Raw genomic sequence first — 20,130 nt, forward strand, 5'->3', positions numbered from 1 at the left:
TTCGTATACTCCTGTATCCTTTTTTAAGCTGAAATGCTCTCCTGTCTTCAGTCAAACACATATATAGTGTCCAGGTGGAAATCATTGGATAATAGGGTAATTGTTTTTAACCCTTAACAGTTTGTTCCAACAAAAATATATAATATATTGGTTTTTAAATATAAACAATGAAAAAAGAAAAGAAAAAATATGCATCTTTAGCACTGTAGTATAAATACATTCCATAGTGCTACATAACTCACATCCATATTAGTAACGATTAATCGAATAAGTATTTAGTATTATTGGTAATAAATACTTATTCGATTAATCGTTACTAATATGGATGTGAGTTATGTAGCACTATGAAATGTATTTATACTACAGTGCTAAAGATGTATATTTTTTTTTTTTATATATAGCTGAATACATTATATGCGAAATGGATATATCTGTTGGCTCATTTCAGTGAAGGACCATTAGCACCGAGGTCTACCTATACATAGGGAGAGTGTGCACATATATCAGGTTCTGAATGCATCAACCTGGTTTTTAGTACACACTTCATTACAGCATTGATTCTCCAGCTAATCAATTGATTTTAAGTGGATTCTATTTTTACAGGTGATATTGGGGACACAATATTGGAGCCTGATCAACTCCTTTTGTTGTCCCTTTTTGGTGAATACATGTTTTATATTCACACACCTCCTTGAAGAAGGCACCTGTGCCGAAACGCGTTGGAGACCCTCACATCAAACCCGACACCGATCCAGGCTGACCTCCACTAAAGATCCCCATCCCCACCAGGGACCACCAGTGCAGAAAGCTCTCAGCCCACCCGCCTGCTGGTCCGCACCGCTCACACCTCCAGTGACCGGCTCCACCCCGGACCAGCCCCTCTCCCCCCCTGCTCCCAGGCGTGCTCAGCAACTCACTCCTGGCCAGGGGTGTCTCCACCGTCGATCCCCATTTCCACGAGGAGCCGTCAGTGATAAGAGCATCCCGCACATCCGGCCGCAAGTCCGCCCAGCCAACATCGCCAGTGACCAGCTCCATCCCGGTCACACTTTCCACATCTCCCCTCCTCCCTGGCTTTTTTTGAATCAGTATCCCGGGCAGACCACCCCCCAGGGGTGGTCCCAGCACACACGCTGCAACCCAGCCTCCCAGCAGCTCACCCATCCACACCTCTGGCTCCGCACCACCAGCGGCACGACCAAGAGCCAATTTCAGCTGCATACTACGGTCGCTGACCTCCGCAGACCAATCAGAACAGCTGTGCACTTGCAGCACACCAGCAACACGCTGATCCAGCTCACCAACAAACCTGCAGCTTCCAACCAATCTGCAACGACCGCAACGTCGACCTACATCACCACAACAAAAAAACCTACCGGTAGGTAAGTACTGCCAAGACTCACACCAACACGCGGGACGCCGCACAGGTGTTCCAACCCACTCTGCAAATCCCCCCACCCCCCGAGACTTCCTAGACTGTCGACCATAGGTCCAGCAGGGGTGACGTGCAAGGTCACTGAACCGCACGGGAAGGAGCCCCCTAAAAGGGTCCACCTACCTCCCCAGTCTCATCACCACTCATCACTGAACCCCACCCACCTGCCCGGGATCTTAACAGAGCAGCATTGTGACTACTCAATAAAAGATTTTGCCCAAAATTACTGTGTCTCGCTGTCCTCATTTTGATCCTATTCCATTCCCCTTTTCACATTACTTCAAACTACACTCCATACCCAATCACACCCTCCTCACTCCCAAAACATCACCACCACCAGAAGAAACATTCTAATTAACACCACTCACAAACACGCACAAGTCATCACCAGTACTAGCAGGAAGAGCGCACCTTACCCCCCCTACCCCCACATGTTTTATATTGTTTTTTATAATCTTCTATGTTTATTTTTATTTTTATAACAACTAACCATTGAAGTGCATTGTCATATTCAATTATTCACATTATTTTACATTGCTACCTTGTTTGTTATAATTCTTCAATTAAATTTTGAATACTCACGTGATCTGAGTTTTTCCTGTGTCCCTGCAATAATATTGGAGCACAGTAAACTTTTTTACTTATTTTTATAGTGAGGTTGGCAATCACCTCTATATTTACTGCTGCACCTATATTCAACATTTAAGTCTCTGACTGGTTAGCGCTCAGGTTTTTGTGTGTGGGTGTGGTTTACTCCTATACTCAACTCAACAAAGGTGACCTATTCTACAAACATTAAAATTTTTATGTGAACTTGTCATCATTGTGCTAAATGTCTAGCCGCAACATTTAGTATTGATTCTAGAAGAAGAGGCCAGAGTGAAGGGAAGTTGCAGTAGTCATGGTGGGAAATAATTAGCAACTTGACCAGGGTTTTACTAAAGGTGTATTATGTCAATGGTACAGAGGAGGAGGCAACAAGACTGTGAGAGGGACAGGATCTGTGGGTAAACTGAAGTGTAGAGTCAAGGATGATACTGAGGCAACAGGTGAAAGCATGATAGATAGATGTTGGGAGGGGTGGTGACCATAGCAGGGGGAAATGGTAAGCTCAGATTTATTTGTTAAGTTATTTACATAGTGCGCACATTCCACAGTTCTTTACTCAGATTTGGGCATGTTACATTTGAGGAAATGTTGGGTCATATACGCGAGAGATTAAGGCCCTAAAAGGAGAAAGCTATAACAATACATCAAATAGTTACCATGAAGAGAGTAAACAATTTACTTGATGTACTAGATACGGAAAAGATGTTTCGTTTTTTTTTTGTGAGCAATAATTGGGTTTTACATTATAGAAATCTGCATGTACTCCTTTACCGTTCAAAGATATCCTGCCCTATGGAAGTGTATTGCTTATTACATCCTATGACATATTCATTCTATAGAATGTAGCTATAAATGAATCCTCTCATCTTTGTTTCCCAGATGAAATCTACGGTAATGGATTGATTTCCACAGTTATAGACAGCTGCAATTGCTCAGATTCCAGCGATATTGAATTGAGTGATGACTGGGCCGCTAAGAAATCTCCAAAGATTACAAGAGCTAGCAAATCTCCCAAATTACCTAGGTCTGTGAAGTCAACATTCCTGTTTTATTTGTAAATTATTTACAATAGAACTAGTCCATTCTGTAGGGTACACTTAACCTACAGTACATCTGAGAAGATGTTTCATCTTGCATAGGAGATTTGCTGCCAAACTGGCATTTTTATGTATGGTAAATTAATCTTAAATAAATATATTGTGTTCAAAAGAAATTATAAACACATATAAGGTAATGCACCAATCTGTTTAGAGAACATTTCTCAAAAAATATGACTAAAAAAACAAATATGCTGGTGTTTATAGAAAGGCTACTATTAGGGTTGGGCATTAATGCATCCAGGTACATATAGGTACTTAAGCACATTTTTTTAAAGTCAAACTAGAATGGAAAATATAAATTTATACATATATAGTAAAATAGAATATGATATCTGCAAACAAGAAAGGTATATTAAAAGTTCACTGTGTATTGGGTACAACAGTAGGCCAATGTGAATGCTGTTAGAGGTATTATCAGAATAGGCCATCAGGTTTATGGAAGTAGAGAAGGAAAAGAGGCAAATTGGCAAGTGTTAGAGCAGAGAAAAAGGTTGGCGTAACCATTATGTGTGTTATATTAGGCATCATGTACCTACCATCACCAATATCTCATTTAACACTTGCTGGAACATGAAATGTTTGCTCTATATTTCACAACTCCTCTTCCTAGTGTAATACCATCTGCCAGAATCCAACAGAACTCCTGATACAGCCTAAACCCAGTAGTGTGTATGACTGTAAAGCTAGATTCCTGATTTAGAGTTGCACGCAGTGGTGATGCTGGATGCAAACGGCCTATGTTTTCAGTCTGTGCATGCTTCAGTGTTGCACTTTGCATGTTTCCTGATAGTTACCGCAGGATGAAATTGCACGCAGATCCATGCAATTTTAGTGGGCGGTAATGGGGGTGGCTAGCCAGACGCTGGCGTGTCACAGTTAGCGACTTATCACTGACCCCTAATGGCCATGGTCAGGTGGAGACTTTGCCCCTGCCAATGGGGCATCCGATGGTGTGTTTTAATATGCGCAGCTGCAGATTAGCTCCATAACCAATGGGTATCTCAGTAGGAAGCTCATCGGCTGCTGCATTAGCATAAAGATGCAGTTGCGTCCACCTCTTTATCAGGCCTATGTAATAAGATGGGCAAACAAATGATTTTCATCTGCTAGGTTAATTAATACACAATGTGTATACATCACCCTGGGCCGATTATTGGTTAAAAACCAGTTTGACATGCTCATCTGATCTGGCCTGCTGCAGAACATGTCTGTCCTGATGAGCAGGTATCGCACACATTTTGTGGTGTGTACATGACCTGTCATTGAAAAACGTAACCTTTACATGATCTTAGGACATATAATGGTTCAGATAGGAACACATAATATAGTAGGGTATAGACTGGAAATTGCATGTTATACTATCAAGATCATTTCAACGCTCAGAAAATTGTGGATTGTGAGTAAAATTATTGTTTTAGATCAATGCTGTGTTTTCCTAGGATTTGATGACATGTCTTAATAATGTTAGATGAAGCTGAAGATCCTTGAATGTCTGTTATATAAACAACCTTATACTAAAGAATATATTGGTGCTGTTCATGCCTCATATTCCATCTTCTAACACTTGACCCATGTACTTTTCCCATTTACTTTATTGTCTTAGTTTTTCGGTCTCTGGTCCCCTCCACCTTTGGTGATAGTAGATTGGGTGGGTGTGACTGTTGTTGCACCAAAAGTCCTTTTATATTTAGAAATATCTATACTGGTAAATGCAAAGGTAAACATTTACATATGCTAGCCACAGCCCATGTTTATTAACCGTTATGTGTATGTTAGGTGAGAATGCCGTAGCAGACAGTGCCTGTAGTACTGTAAAAGCCCACACTATGCCCACACGTCTCTGGTCAGTGCAGTTTCCTTGGGAAGGAAAAGACTGAGCATATTTTTCCATACCATGATAATCGCCATCAGTGCAATCATTAATTGCACATCCCCAAAATGACTTCTAAAATATTATCTTTTCTTTAGCTATTTTTTTGTGCTTACTTTTTTTGCTTACTTTTTTAATAGAATTAACATAGAAGCAAGAAAATCCCCAAAGCTGTCTCGGACTGCACAAGAAATTACAAGGTCCCCTCGATTACCCATAAGGAAGCCTTCAATTGGGTCACCAAGTTTAACTCGCAGAGAATTTCCCTTAGAAGACATAACCCAGGTGAGAGTGTCTAAGGTCAATTGCTGCATCAGAAAATCTAGTGTGGATATGGGAGATGGTAATTGGGAGTTCTAGATACAACTGATGTACAGCATCATGAAAGGTACTTTAGTAAAGTACTGTATGTTTTAAAATGTAATCTGTAGATTGACAGAACTGAGAAAGAGACAAAAGTGTGATCTTAAGGTTAGATAAGACCCTACATTTAAAATGTGTTGCAGTTTGTCTCTGGTGGGTTCCAGACTTACTGTAATAATCATTTTAACGCTGGCTACTAATTGGTCAGAACATATCCACTTGTTTTCTTCAAGTTCACTGACATGTTATGGCTTTGAAAGTACTTTGTGGCATGTTCTAGAAATAAGTCACTTTTCCAATACAGATTGTTAATTTTTAAAATAAAGTTATGAATAAAAGACGTGAACCCATTATTTTATGCATACAAAACTGAAAATGAATACACTCATGAATAAAATGATACACACCTACCCCTTTGAGAAGCTTGCTACATTTATAGTTTTGTTATTTGTCTTTGCAGCATAACTACCTTGCTCAGGTCACATCCAATATATGGGGAACCAAATTTAAAATTGTAGGATTAGCGGCATTCCTACCAGCTAACCTTGGAGCGGGTAAGTTCTCATTAAACACTTTAAAAAGACAGCTTGATAATCTTATTTTCTTAGCATTGTAAGGATATATTTTCTTTTATTTATAAAGTGCTAACATATTTTACAGCACAATATATTGAGGGGCTCATGATAGTAACAAATGACATACAATAACCTAAAACAGAAGGCTGGCCCTGCAGAAAAGAGCTTACAGTCTAAGAGGTGTCCGCTGCACTTAATAAATTAGGTAGCAGAATAGTAATTGTAGTAGTTGGTCGGGGATACATGTTCATAAATACGGATATTGAGCTTGTTCCTAGTCATATTTGGGGAATGCAGAGTTTGCGGTAGGGGTTGTATGCTTGAATGAAGAGATAAGGCTGGGAGGCTGGGTGCAAGTATTATTAAGCATTGCGTGCATAGGCAGAGATTGGAAGCTGCACAGCAGAGTGAAGAGTTAATCAGAGAGGAGGTGATGCAGAAGTCATTGGCAGAGTGAAGTGGGCACGAGGGACTGTGTGAAAATAAGGCTAGAGATGCAGGGAGGAAAAGATTTGTTGTGGGCTTTGTAGGTGAGGTATTGGAAACACAAGATAATGATATGGTGCACTAGGTCGTATTTAAATTTAAAACAACATTTATTTAAATTAATATTAAAATGGTTTCAATTCGGACATACAATATACAAAAATGGTGAAATATTAATATAATCAAAAGTGAAATATAAAATGAGTAGCAGGGACTGTTTTGTAGACAAACCATATAGATAACAGAATCTCAAATATAGGCTCACATGCCAATATATGTGTGTGTACTTTATCTGTATTAAATAGTTACATCACATTTTTACTATCTACAATTGGCAACTGTTACAAAACACTGTGATGAAAATATACAGTGTTTCACAGTTTCTATTCTAACTTCATGTATTCATTTTATTCTCTACTAAAAAGACAGCCTGCTAGTACTATGATATATTAATAGCACCACTTATTTGTTCAATAATTTGTTCTGCTGGTTTTCATTGTCCCCAACAGTTCCATTGCTAAGTACAGGTGGTTAAATCAAATTGACTGAGTTACTAATTAAGTCACCTGTGCTCAGCCTTGAGGATCGCGTTTGGGAACCTCTGGGATAGACCGAAGAGGGGCACTGCATTTGTGTGATGGGCTGGTTTTCACAATATGGCTCAGACAGTAGTACTTGGCAACTGAACCTTTCTAAATTGTAGTTTACAGAAATTATAAGCTGAATATTTCAATTAAAAAGTTCACATCTCAGAACATTTATAAAGACGGGTTCAAATGTAGATGCTATAGGCTACACCAAATGTATATTTTTTACAGCTTCACTTTTTGTTTTCTTAACTGTAGAAGGAAAATGACTTTGTTTGTGTAACCTTATCTTCTATACCAAATTACTGTACCTGTGTAACTGTTTTCACAAATATCCCTCACTATCTCTGTGCATCACAAGTAATTTGCTTGTTATGGTGGTGATTTATTGCAGTTATTTATAAAACGAGTTTGCTGCACCTTCAGCCAAGACAGATGACTATCTACCTTCCGGAAGTGCGAAAAATTTCCATGGACTATATTAATTTGCCAGTATTTAATACAAATGTTTTCAGTGAAGATGAAGATGATTTACCAGGTTAGATCCTTACTGTGTGTGGTTTATGTAATTGTTCTATAATTTTACGTGGATGTTTTTGTCACAACCTGCCACACTAGAGACCATAGTCTCATTGGCTCATGCTAAAAGTTCATAAATATATATGAATGATTAAAATTAAATCCTTGAAATGTTTGCTAGCAATTAGACTTGGTTTGGTAGCACTACTACCTCACTTCCAGTCATTATTATTAATATTATTACAATCTTATCCTTGCATTTGATAGTTCTATGCAGGGCCTGATTAACGGGGGGGGGGGGCGACAGGGGCAATCGTCACTGGGCCCCCACACGTTAAGGGCCCCCACACCCATCGGGGTTAAAGTAGGCCGGAGGAGACGGAACCAGTTCCGCCTCCTCCAGCCAACCTAACCCCGGCACCACAGGGAGGCTCCATTTACTAGGTGCCCGCTGTGGCCAGCGGGCGCCCGGCTCCCTCCCCGCAGCGGCAGCCGGAGTCGGAGGCTTGAGCTTACGTGAGCTCCAGCTTCCGGCTCACGCAGTGCACTATGGCAGAGACGTCATGACATCTCTGCCATAGTGCAGAGGAGCAGCCGAGCGGACTGCAGCGGACGCGGGGCTTAGCTTAAGGTAAGTATGAGCCTTATTTTATTTTTATTTTTTTTAGTGCAAGCGGCCTACTGGGGGCATTACTACAGGGGACATTACTTGGGGGGGAGCATTACACATGGGGCATTACTCGGGGAGGGGTGGAGGCATTACTACTGGGGGCATTACTCAGGGGGGAACATTACTACTGGGGCATTACTCGGGGAGGGGGGAGGCATTACTGGGGGGCATTACTACTGGGGGCATTACTGGGGGGGGATTACTACTGGGGGCATTACTCGGAGGGGGAGGCATTACTACTGTGGGCATTAATCAGGGGTCATTACTATTGGGGGCTCTACTAGAGAGCGAACATTAGTATTGGGACACTAATAGAGGGGCATTACTACTGGGGGCATTTCTACAGAGGGCTCTACTAAAGGGGGAATGACTACTTGGGGCATTACTATTGGGGCATAACTACATGGGTATTACTACTGGGGGATTTATACAGGGGGCATTACTACTAGGGCATTACTACTGCGGGGCATTACTATTTGGGGCACAAATACAGGGGTGTTACTACTGGGGGCATTTATACAGGGCACTACCACTATGGGCACATACTACAGGGGGCACTACTAATGGGAGTATTGCATAGGGGGCACTGCATAAGGGGCACTATTACTGGGTGCACTTCATACGGGGCACTACCACTGTGGGCACTGACACTACTGGGGGCTCTGCATAAGGTCCCCATTGCGCATACCCCCAGTTTGTCACATTTACTAGGGGCCCCCACATGTTTGTTGCCCAGGGCCCCCCACAGACCTTAATCTGGCCCTGTATGCAAAGGGTACTTTTTGATATAGGAATAATTAATTAGGTTACAATTCTCAAAAATAAAAAGTGTTCTATTAAGATATTGTAATTAGTAGATTGTTTAGCTTAACAAGAAATCATAAGACAGTAAGTTATCCATTTTGCTTCTCCTTTTATAGTAACTGGAACATCGGGGGCACCTGAAAACAACCCACCTTGCACTGTGAATATCCCTATTGCACCTATTCATAGCTCTGCCCAAGCCATGTCACCAACACAAAGCATAGGCTTGGTTCAGTCTTTACTAGCCAATCAGAATGTACAGCTGGATGTGCTGGCCAATCAGATAATAGCTCCTGCACCACCAGATCATCTAGTAGAAAATGCTGTTCAATTTCCAGCAACAAATCGATACTCCAATCCAGGGCAAGTGATATTTGGTGGAGTTGAAATGGGCCGCTTGTTGCAGCCTCCCCAGCCCCCTTTGCCCCACTCACCCCAGGGTGCTGTACAGATGTCTGCTGACCACAGTGACAGAGACCATGAACATTCTCAGAAGCCAAAACCTTTGCGTCCAATCCCTCAGTTTGCAGAAGGAGATGCTGTAGTTTTCACAACTGTTCAAGAAATGCAAATGAACAAACTTAATCCTCCTCCTCCATACCCAGGAACAATCCCAGCTCCTCCAACTTCAGCAGCACCTCCGCCTCCAATTCCACAACCACCTGTGGATCTCTGCTTAAAGAAAGGTGACTTTTCCCTTTTTACCAGTGGCCATTACCAGACTCCACTTGGATATGAGCGGATCACAACATTTGACAGTAGTGGCAATGTTGAAGAAGTTTGCAGGCCACGAACCCGAATGCTCTGCACTCAAAACACATATACCCTTCCAGGTCCAGGAAGCTCTGCAACATTAAGAGTTTCTGCAACAGAAAAAAAAATTAAGCAACCTTGCACCAGTGCCACACTTAATAGGCTCACTGTTCCCCGATATTCCATACCTCCTGGAGATCCACCACCATACCCCGAGATCGCAGCACAGCTTGCTCAAGGAAGGAGTGCCGCTCAAAGAATAGACAGCAGTCTCATACATGCTACTCTAAGGAGGAATAGTCGTGAAGCTGCTCTTAAAATGGCTCAGATGATGGATAATCAGAGGACAACACTACAAGCTCCACCCAAGGCAAAGAGCAATGTTGTGACTGGACAGTACCAACAGAGGACACCAACAGCATTGTACACTTGCAGCCAATGCAGCAGTAGCACTGGAGTAATGAGCAGTAGCATCAGTAATCATAGTGGCAATATGAGCACTAGCACCATAAGTGCTGGGAGTATGCGCCCTGATTTATCCACAGTGTGTGGTCCACAGCAGAGTACTGTTATAGTTCACTCTGCTAGCACCATTCCGTTAGCATCCCAATCCTCATATAACCTTTTAAGTCCTTCTGAAAGTTGCAGAGACAGAACAGATTATATAAACTCTGCCTTTACAGAAGATGAATCTGTTTCCATTCATTGTCAGGTAGAGAAACCAGTCAGGCATATAAACCTTACTGAGGCAGGACTTACAATAAAACGCCCCCCACCATACCAGTGGGACCCTATGGTAAGTGAAGATGTATGGGTTCCACAAGAAAGAACTGCTCATAACACAATGCCAATTCCTCACAGGCCTCCTCCCCTTATCCTTGGGCAAGGCCAACATTTAGATATGTCACGTGTGCCATTTATATCTCCTAAGTCACCTACCAGCCCGATTTCTACATTCCAAACAAACTTTGGAGTTGGGATACCTTATAATGGTGGATATAATGTCCCACCTCCTCTCCAGCAAGTGCAAAAACCTTGCTCCCCAAAGGATGCTTTAGTGCCTCCACAGTTTGTGCAGCAGGACCCCACCATAGTAGTACAATCAACATATCCACCCAACCTGCCTTGTTGCCCATTGCCGCCAATGTATCCTGGAAGCAGTAATTGCAATGGTTTGCAGCTTCCTGCAATAGCACTGCACCCTTGGAACACATACAATGCATGCCCACCAGCACAGAACCCACACTCTACCCTTCCACCAAAACCTCATTTGTTGCCAGAAAAAATGGTCATCTCTCCCCCTCAGACAGAGCTCCAAAGTAATGTGGGCACAGAAGTCATGGTAGAAACTGCTGATAATTTCCAGGAGGTCCTATCCTTAACAGAAAGTCCTGTACCTCAGAGAACTGACAAAATTGCTAAGAAAAATCGGAAGCGTTTAGACAGCCGAGCAGAAGAAGGAAGTGTTCAGGCTATAACTGAGGGTAAGGTGAAAAAGGAAGCAAGGACTTTGGGGGACTTTAATTCCCTGATTGCAAGCCCCCGGCTTGGTAGGGAAAAGAAGAAAGTAAAGAGTCCGAAAGATCCGCTAAAGTCTAAGAAGCTAAATAAGACAAATGAGTTCCAGGATAGTTCAGAGAGCGAACCGGAGCTCTTCATCAGCGGGGATGAACTGATGAATCAGAGTCAGAGCAATAAAAAGGGATGGAAAACTAAGAGGAACCTTAGGACAGCTAGTGACTTAGATGAGTTTAAGTGTCGGAAAGCAAATGATAAAGATGATGGCAGGTTGGGAAGCCAAGGATTTGTCTATGTTATGGCCAACAAGCAGCCTCTATGGAATGAGGCAACACAGGTCTACCAGTTGGACTTTGGAGGTCGGGTGACTCAGGAATCTGCCAAAAATTTCCAAATAGAGCTGGAAGGTAGACAGGTATGAGTAAAAGTTTTGTTTATTCTTTCTGTCTAAATTTAAGTTATTTCCTATCTAGTGTTGACAGTATGGATGTTATAACATGTATCTGCTATAAGCTAAGAATTAATATAGGTCAATATTTTGGTAAGTATGGCTTTTATGATTAAGAATGTGCCTTCATTTTGTTAATCCAAAAAAATATGGTTAAAAAAAGCTTCTTGATTTTATGGGTATTTTCCATCTGTCATAGTTGAAATGGGAAAAAGAGGAAAAAACTAATTTAAAAGCTCTATTAATAAATAATGACGACCAACACAAAATCATTGAAGCTGGAATTAACTTCCCTTCACCACCAATCACAACCATTTTCCCATGTTGACCTGCATGTGACTGGATGTTTAGGGGAGCGCTGAAATCTCAGCATTTGCTGATTTTGTTTTTTTGCCTCTATTTGATGGATCAAAAAGAGTTTTCTCTAGGCTTTTTTTTTTTGTGTGTGGGTTTTTTTGTTTGTGTTTTTATGCTCCTGATATCATGGACTGGGATCTAAAGGCATTGTCCATTCTATTGAGACCACCAGAGAACAAATTCCATATATCCCAATCTTTGCATTCCATAGATCAATCTTGTTTATCACACCGACTTACTGCACAGATGGATTCGGATGAGCACTATCCATTTTCGGTATGGGAGCCTCTGTGTAGGGCACCCTTTTTTTTTTTTTTTTTAAAGGGTGATTACCACCTTCCTCCCTATAGAGCCACCAGCCAAGAAATGACCATCTTAGGGCTGGTTTTCAATAAAGTAGAGTGTCCGATGCTCATAATATTTTTATTATAGAGGAAACCAGCCCTGGCTGTCTAGTGCTGGAGCTGGTTGAGTATCTACTTTGTTATTGTATAGCACTGTATATATAGGAAGACGTATTTTGTCTAATTAAAAGTATAGGACCAGACATGATCTGCAGTAGCCCTACACCAGGGAAGTGCAAATGGCCATGTGCTCCTTAAAATACACCCGCTCTTCATATCATTACAATAATCTCGTGCTTCACAGTTAAATGTTTGCACTGCTCAGCAAAATGAGGGAAACTTCTTCAGTGAGTAAGCCTTCACTCCATTCAACACCTTTCATCTGCCTGTGCAAACTATTGCTCATCTGCACATGCAACCATTTTGCTCTGCAAACCTACTGTATGCACCCCAGAGAAATATGAAGACATTTTCACAAATCTAGAAACACAGAAGATAGAAATTGGTAGTTGTGTCACTGAGCGACCCATTTGCCCTTCGGAAATAACCTCTATTGTCTTCATAAAGTCTGAAAACAAAAGCCAAGTTCAAAGGTTCCTAGGGTAAGAAAGTTTATATCGATGAGGTTGCATGTCTCTTATTAACAAGGTAATGTTGAAGTGGCAGATCAAGATTAGGCCCATTTCCTCTGACCTAAGAACAAAAGTGCAACAGAGACTTTGTATTTTGGATGATGATATTTACCTTATTTAACTGTTTCTATGTGTAGCACCTACGTGCAAATGTGCTTTGGGAGGAAACCAGAGAACTCATACAAACTCCACACTAATAGGTCCCAGCTCAGAAATGAACCTATGACCCCAGTGTTGTGAGGCAGCAATGCTAACCACTTTATCTTAGTGTACATTTTCCACTGTAAAATATGTTTACACTGATCAGCCATAACATTAAAACCACTGACAGATGAAGTGAATAACATTAATTATCTTGTTAAATGGCACCTGTCAATGAGTGGAATATATTAGGTAGCAAGTGAACACTCGGTTCTTGAAGTTTCTGTTGGAAGCCGGAAAAATCAGCAAGCATAAGGATCTGACCGACTATGACAAGGGGCCGAATTGTGATGGCTAAACAACTGGGTAAGAACTTCTCCAAAACGGCAAGTCTGGTGAGGGTGTTCCCGGTATGCAGTGGTTAGTACCTACCATAAGTAGGTCAAGGAAGGACAACTGGTGAACTGGCAACAAAGTCATGGGCGCCCAAGGCTCATTGATGCACATGGTGAGCGAAGGTTAGCCCATTTGGTCCTATGGTCCTATCCCGCAAGAATGGCTACTGTAGCACAAATTGCTGAAAAAGTTAATGCTGTCTATGACAGAAAGGTGTCAGTACACAGTGTATCGCAGCCTGCTGCATATGAGGCTGTGTAGCCGCAGACTGGCCCATGCTGACCTCTGTTCACCACCGAAAGCACCTAAATGGGGCACATGAGCATCAGAACTGGATCATGGAGCAATTGAAGAAAGTGGCCTAGTCTGACGAATCACGTTTTCTTTTACAGTGTGGAATGCTGGGTGTATGTGGGTTGTTTACCAGCAGAAGAAATGGCACCAGGGTGCACTATGGGAAGAAGACAAGCCGGCAGAGGCAGTGTGATGCTCTGGGCAATGTTCTGCTGGGAAACCTTGGTTCTTGGTATTTTAGTTGATGTTACTTTGTCATGTACCACCTACCTAAACATTGTTGCATACTGTGTATACCCTTTCATGGCAACAGTACTCCCTGTTTGCAGTGACCTTTTTCAGCAGGATGAGGCGCCCTGCCACGCTGCAAAAATTGTTCAGGAACGGTTTAAGGAGCATGATAGCGTTCAAGGTGTTGACTTCGCCTCCAAATCCCCCAGATCTCAATCTGATCAAGTATCTGTGGGATGTGCTTGTAAAACAAACCCGAGCCAAGGAGGCCCCACCTCACAACTTATAGGACGTAAAGGATCTGCTGCTAATGTCTTGGTGCCAGATACCATAGGACACCTTCAGAGATCTTGAGGAGTCCATGTATCAACGGGCCACAGCAGCACGATTGGTACCTACTGTACACAAATATTAGGCAGGTGGTTTTAATATAATGGCTGATCAGATATTTTATAGTGCTGCATGCTGGCACTTTACAATGGTTATTTATATTACTTAATTTATAATCATCCAACTGACCACAATATGTCATAGTGGGCAATAAAAGCACTTTGAACTTGGTTCATGTCTTGTGCATTCCAGGCTTTAAACTATTATGTGTGTTATCCCCTCTCCCTCCTTGTGCCCACTCTGTTTCCCTGTACAACTCTTGTGTCATCCTAACCTTTCCCCATGTTACTGCATGTTGACAAGTCAGATATATGTGTGGACACTCGCTAGAAGTTCTTGATTGTCTAACTATTTCAATGAGACAGAACACTTCTCATAAGTTGCCCATTGTTTGTTAAAAATGAATAAACAAACTCTACCGCATCCCAAATAACGAACCAGTCCCAACACTAGACAGTTGGGCTTGTTTCTAATGCACATGTGGTCCCCTTGCACCTTCCTAGAAGATACCAGCACTTCTACCTACACCCTGGACTATGCGGGCCATCATAATTAACACTATATGCACAATTTAAAAGTTGATTCATTGAATAACAACCCATAACATTTCTCCCCACTTTATTTTTTTAGTCATAGTCCAAATGAAAAGCCAAATCTCTTATTCTTCCTCCCTGTTTCTATATTCAAGTCAGACAAAAACCCAAAACCCTGTGAGAGACCCACCCACATGCTACTAATGACTGCAGCTAAATAATCAAATTCCACGGCTCCTCTCCACTGTCCTTTAATTACAAATGCTCAGGAACTGCCTATTATTCTGTGTTGCCAGTTCATATTAATAATCTTGTTAATCATCTCCGCCCATGCAGACCGAGCGGGACGGAGAGAAGCCTAAGCTTTTCAGTGCAGGGCAGCCTCTGAGGAGGGCAAACTATTTGTTTAACTTAATTTTAATTACACAGTGTAGCATCTGTGGTCTTAGTATTAGCAATGGTCAGTCACTTGCAGTTCTTTGCTTTTCAGACACATGGAGTTTTTTTCTGCAATTGACGGACACAAGTTAAAATTTTATATTTCTTCTTCAGGATCCATAGAGTCCACAGGAACTACCTTAGGGTATATGTGGTTTGGAGGAAACCAGGCACCAGACAGTCAATGTCTTCCGGTCCCAGGATGCACTGGGTCCTCCTCTATATATACCCTGCCCCCAGCCACTGGCATTCAGTGTTTTCGTTTGTTGTGGCAGGCGGCACACCATTATAACAAGGGACTGTTTAGGCAGTCCCAAGTTTTAGTTTTATGTTTCGTTTGTTTATTGTTTTTTTTTTATGAGTTTACCAATAGGGCGTCTTATTGAGACGTCTGTGCTGCGACTCAATCTACCCCCACCAGGGCCGCAACGCCAGTAGCCTGTGTGGTCTGGTGATTTTGGCAGGGTCGCGGCAGAGCTTGCTAGCCGCAATTCCGTGGCCTGGACTGCATCTGGAGGCACGCGGAAGTCAGGTAAGAGCGAGCCAGTCCTTCCTTCCAGCGTGGGAGATGCTGGAAGCTGCTGCAGTGAAGACTCGGTTCCCCCGCCCCCAAACTAGACCACCGGGGCCATATTGCCTGGTGCCGGGGATGGGCTTCAGACGCATTCTGTTGCTGGGAGGCCAGCGTACCTGCTGGTTGTGCAGCATAGGGGAGGTAAGCTCTCACCCTGGCAGCCCATCCCCCGACGCCGGGCCATGGAGGTTTTGCACGTCTGGGTTCCTGAGCTCACCTCTGTATATGAGAGACTCACTGACCACTTTTCTGTGCTCTGTGTAAGTAGGTCTCAGGAGGTGTTGAGATCTCCCTGTATACCTCTCCCCCTGGGGCCAGGTATGTAACGCTCTATAGCCTACCAGTCAACACTGTTAGTGTTTTGAGTAGTTGACTCAGAGCCCAGTTGCAACTAAAAGTTGTATCTGCATTATATGTGACTTGGGGCTAGCGCTGCTGTGTTTGTTTTACTGCCTGTTTTAAACTGTCAGTTATTTCTATCACAGTTTTTTTCCTCTTCGCACTGTACAGGTGGTGGGGTAAAATCAAAGAGTCACATTTGCATTACTTTGTACCTTTGCACCTTAATGTCTAAGGCCAAAAGGGAAACATGAAGCTGACAGTGGAAATCCTGTCAGGCAGGCCTGGCACCTCAGGATATCTTGCAGGTTTTATTTGTGACTGTAAGTTATAACTATCACTGCTATTGTTCCATGTAACCCTCACATACCAGATGTGGAGGGGTTAAATTGTACTTAACATTTATTTGTGAAGACTGAGCTGCCCATCCCCCCTCTCCTAATTAATTGGAGATGCTCAGCTGCATGCTGAGGGGGATTGGGCTCGTCATCTCTGAGTATACCTTTCTCCTAGGCCTAAAGGCCTCCATACATCAGAGATTGATTGCAGCAATCGTGCAATTTGCAATCGATTCTGTATAAAAATCTTTTGCTTTTTCAATCGATTGCAGAATTGCCACAATCGATTGTGTATAAAAACTAGCTTTCCCTTTTTCAATCGATTGAATTTGCACGATTGCTGCATTCAATTGCTGATGTATGGGGGCCTTTAGGTATATGGCCTTGGAATGCTACCAATTGAAAAAAAAAAAGTTGATTCAGTGCCGATTGGTGAGTATATTTGTATGCATTGCACTTATATCCTACCAGTGTGATTGTGATTTAGTACCCATTTGCAAATATGGATCCTACCAACCTATGGGTTTAGGTAGTTGATTTTAAAGCCCTTTTGCAAATATATTATATGCATTTTTATGTGATTTATGCTAACTCTGCTATAAAAAAAAATTGTTTTGATTTTTTCCTAACCCCAACTACCGGGTGTATGGGGGTTAGAGAGTGCTTCACATTTATTTTTATCTGTGAAAGGGGTCACATTGCATTGTTAACCCTACACTTGTTGTAGGTTACTTGCAAATATTTCCCATGTCTCAGGACAAATGGTAAACGACAGACTGTTGTCCCTGTGCTGGTTTCATGTAAGGCCTGGGCAGTAGCCCTTTTAGGAAGGATGGACTGTGTGTTGATTATTATACACCACAACAGTCCACCTCGCCAGCACTTGTTCAGGGGTCATCTTGAATGTCCTCCTGGTCTCTGGCTATGAGACAGCTAGTGGACCGCTTATGAGCCCCACATTACCTCCCACTTTGGATTTCCTACAGTAATTACAGCCTGCTATGTTTCCTCTTCCCATACATCCTTCCGGGATGGAGGGTTATGTCCACTCAGTTCAGAATCTGGCTTTTGGCATGTTCCTATCGGCAGATGTTACAGGCAAGTAAGGCATCGGCCATCTAAAGCATATTAATGGACTGCACATCCTCTCAGTCCACCCTGCGTTCAGGTTCTGATATACAGTCAGGTGCATAAATATTGGGACATTGACAGAATTTTCATGTTTTGGCCTCTATTCACCACCACAATGGCTTTGAAATGAAACAAACAAGATGTACTTTTACTGCAGACTTTCAGATTTAATTTGAGGGTAATTACATCCAAATCAGGTGAACGGTGTAGGAATTACAACGGTTTCTATATTTGTCTCCCACTTTTTAAGGGGCCAAAAGTAATGGCACAAACTAAAAAATCCTAAATCTAACTTTCACTTTTTAATACTTTGTTGCAAATCCTTTGCAGGCAATTACAGCCTGAAGTCTGGAACGCATAGACATCACCAGACGCTGGGTTTCATCCCTGGTGATGCTCTGCCAGGCTTCTACTGCAAATGTTTCAGTTCCTGCTTGTTCTTGGGGCATTTTCCCTTCAGTTTTGTCTTCATCAAGTGAAATGCATGCTCAAACGGATTCAGGTCAGGGGATTGACTTGGCCATTGCATAACATTCCACTTTTTAGCCTTAAAAAACTCTTTGGTTGCTTGTGCAGTATGCTTCGGGTCATTGTCCATCTGCACTGTGAAGCGCCGTCCAATGAGTTCTGAAGCATTTGACTGAATATGAGCATATAATATTGCCCAAAACACTTCAGAATTCATTGTTCCATTGGCAGCCATACATGCCCACGCCATGACACTACCACCACCATACTTCTCTGATGAGGTGGTATGTTTTGGATCATGAGCAGTTCCTTTCCTTCTCCATACTCTTCTCTTCCCATCACTATGGTACAAGTTGATCTTTGTCTCATCTGTCCATAGGATGTTGTTCCAGAACTGTAATGGCTTTTTTAGATGTTGTTTGGCAAACTCTAACCTGTTTTTGAGGCTCACCAATGGTTTACATCTTGTGGTGAACCCTCACTCTTGTGAAGTCTTCTCTTTATTGTTGACTTTGACACATATACAGCTACCTCCTGGAGAGTGTTCTTGATTTGGCCAACTGTTGTGAAGGGGTTTTTCTTCACCAGGGAAATAATTCTTCTGTCATCCACCGCAGTTGTTTTCCGAGGTCTTCCGGGTCTTTTGGTGTTGCTGAGCTCTCCAGTGCGTTCTTTCTTTTTAAGAATGTTCCAAACAGTTGATTTGGCCACACCTAATGTTTTTGCTATCTCTCTGATGGGTTTGTTTTGATTTTTCAGCCTAATGATGGCTTGCTTCACTGATAGTGACAGCTCTTTGGATCTCATATTGAGAGTCGACAGCAACTGATTCCAAATGCAAATGTCACACCTAGAATCAACTCCAGACCTTTTACCTGCTTAATTGATAATGAAATGACGAGGGAATAGCCCACACCTGTCCATGAAATAGCTTTTGAGTTGATAGTCCCATTACTTTTGGCCCCTTTAAAAGTGGGAGGCACATATAGAAACCGTTGTAATTCCTACACCGTTCACCTGAGTTGGATGTAATTACCCTCAAATTAAATCTGAAAGTCTGCAGTTAAAGCACATCTTGTTTGTTTCATTTCAAAGCCATTGTGGTGGTGAATAGAGGCCAAAATATGAAAATTCTGTCAATGTCCCAATATTTATGCACCTGACTGTATCATCTGAGGAGGCAGAGGATACACAGGTTTCTTCCTCTGAGAGGAGGAGCGTCATTCATCAGTGGATGTTCCTCTCTAAAAAGGGCGGTTAATTCAATCCAAATTATAGAAAATGAAGTACCGGCTCCTAAAGCCTAATAAACCTGGTGTTTAGACACCAGAAGGTGTTATAGGCTGGATTACTTCAATCTTAACAGCTCACTGAGTTTATGGGGGAAGCATGGAACACTCCAGATAAACTGTTCCAGATTCCAAAAAGGACTAGTGTCGTTTTACCTCTCCCACAGGGAGAGTGAATTAGGTGGGAAATCCCCCTCCCTTCTGGGGGTTCTTACGGGACACCTTCCTAAGGGTTTACTTACCAGAAGGTTGTTTTGCACAACTTCCCCATAAGATTCTATCTAGGCCCTTGCCCTGTTATCCCGGTTCCTTTAACTAACAAGGAAGGAGTTATTACTCAGATTGGCTTGTGATTCAGAAGCTTAATGGGTCTCATACAGTCAATTATGCTGGCAATGGAACATGGGAATTTCATGGTTTCCTGGATATACAGGATGCATATCTGCATGTACATATTGCAATATTCCACCAATTGTTTCTGTGTTTTGCGGTTTATCA

The 20,130-nt window shown here is 42.3% G+C and overlaps 1 protein-coding gene across 3 annotated transcripts in view; it reads left to right on the top strand.

The window, feature by feature from the left end:
* The window catches only part of TULP4 (TUB like protein 4), a 383,734-nt gene that overhangs the window by 358,086 nt on the left and 5,518 nt on the right, over positions 1 to 20,130 (top strand). For all 3 annotated transcript variants that reach the window (XM_088457433.1, XM_088457432.1, XM_088457431.1), the window contains 5 exons: positions 2,924 to 3,068; positions 5,155 to 5,299; positions 5,838 to 5,931; positions 7,420 to 7,563; positions 9,135 to 11,704. In XM_088457433.1, the coding sequence (XP_088313559.1) occupies positions 2,924 to 3,068; positions 5,155 to 5,299; positions 5,838 to 5,931; positions 7,420 to 7,563; positions 9,135 to 11,704 (3,098 nt within the window). The remainder of the gene's footprint in view (positions 1 to 2,923; positions 3,069 to 5,154; positions 5,300 to 5,837; positions 5,932 to 7,419; positions 7,564 to 9,134; positions 11,705 to 20,130) is intronic.

The sequence above is a fragment of the Taudactylus pleione genome, unplaced genomic scaffold (genome assembly GCF_031769625.1).
Source record: "Taudactylus pleione unplaced genomic scaffold, aTauple2 ptg000760l, whole genome shotgun sequence".
NCBI classification, from domain to species: Eukaryota; Metazoa; Chordata; class Amphibia; order Anura; family Myobatrachidae; genus Taudactylus; species Taudactylus pleione.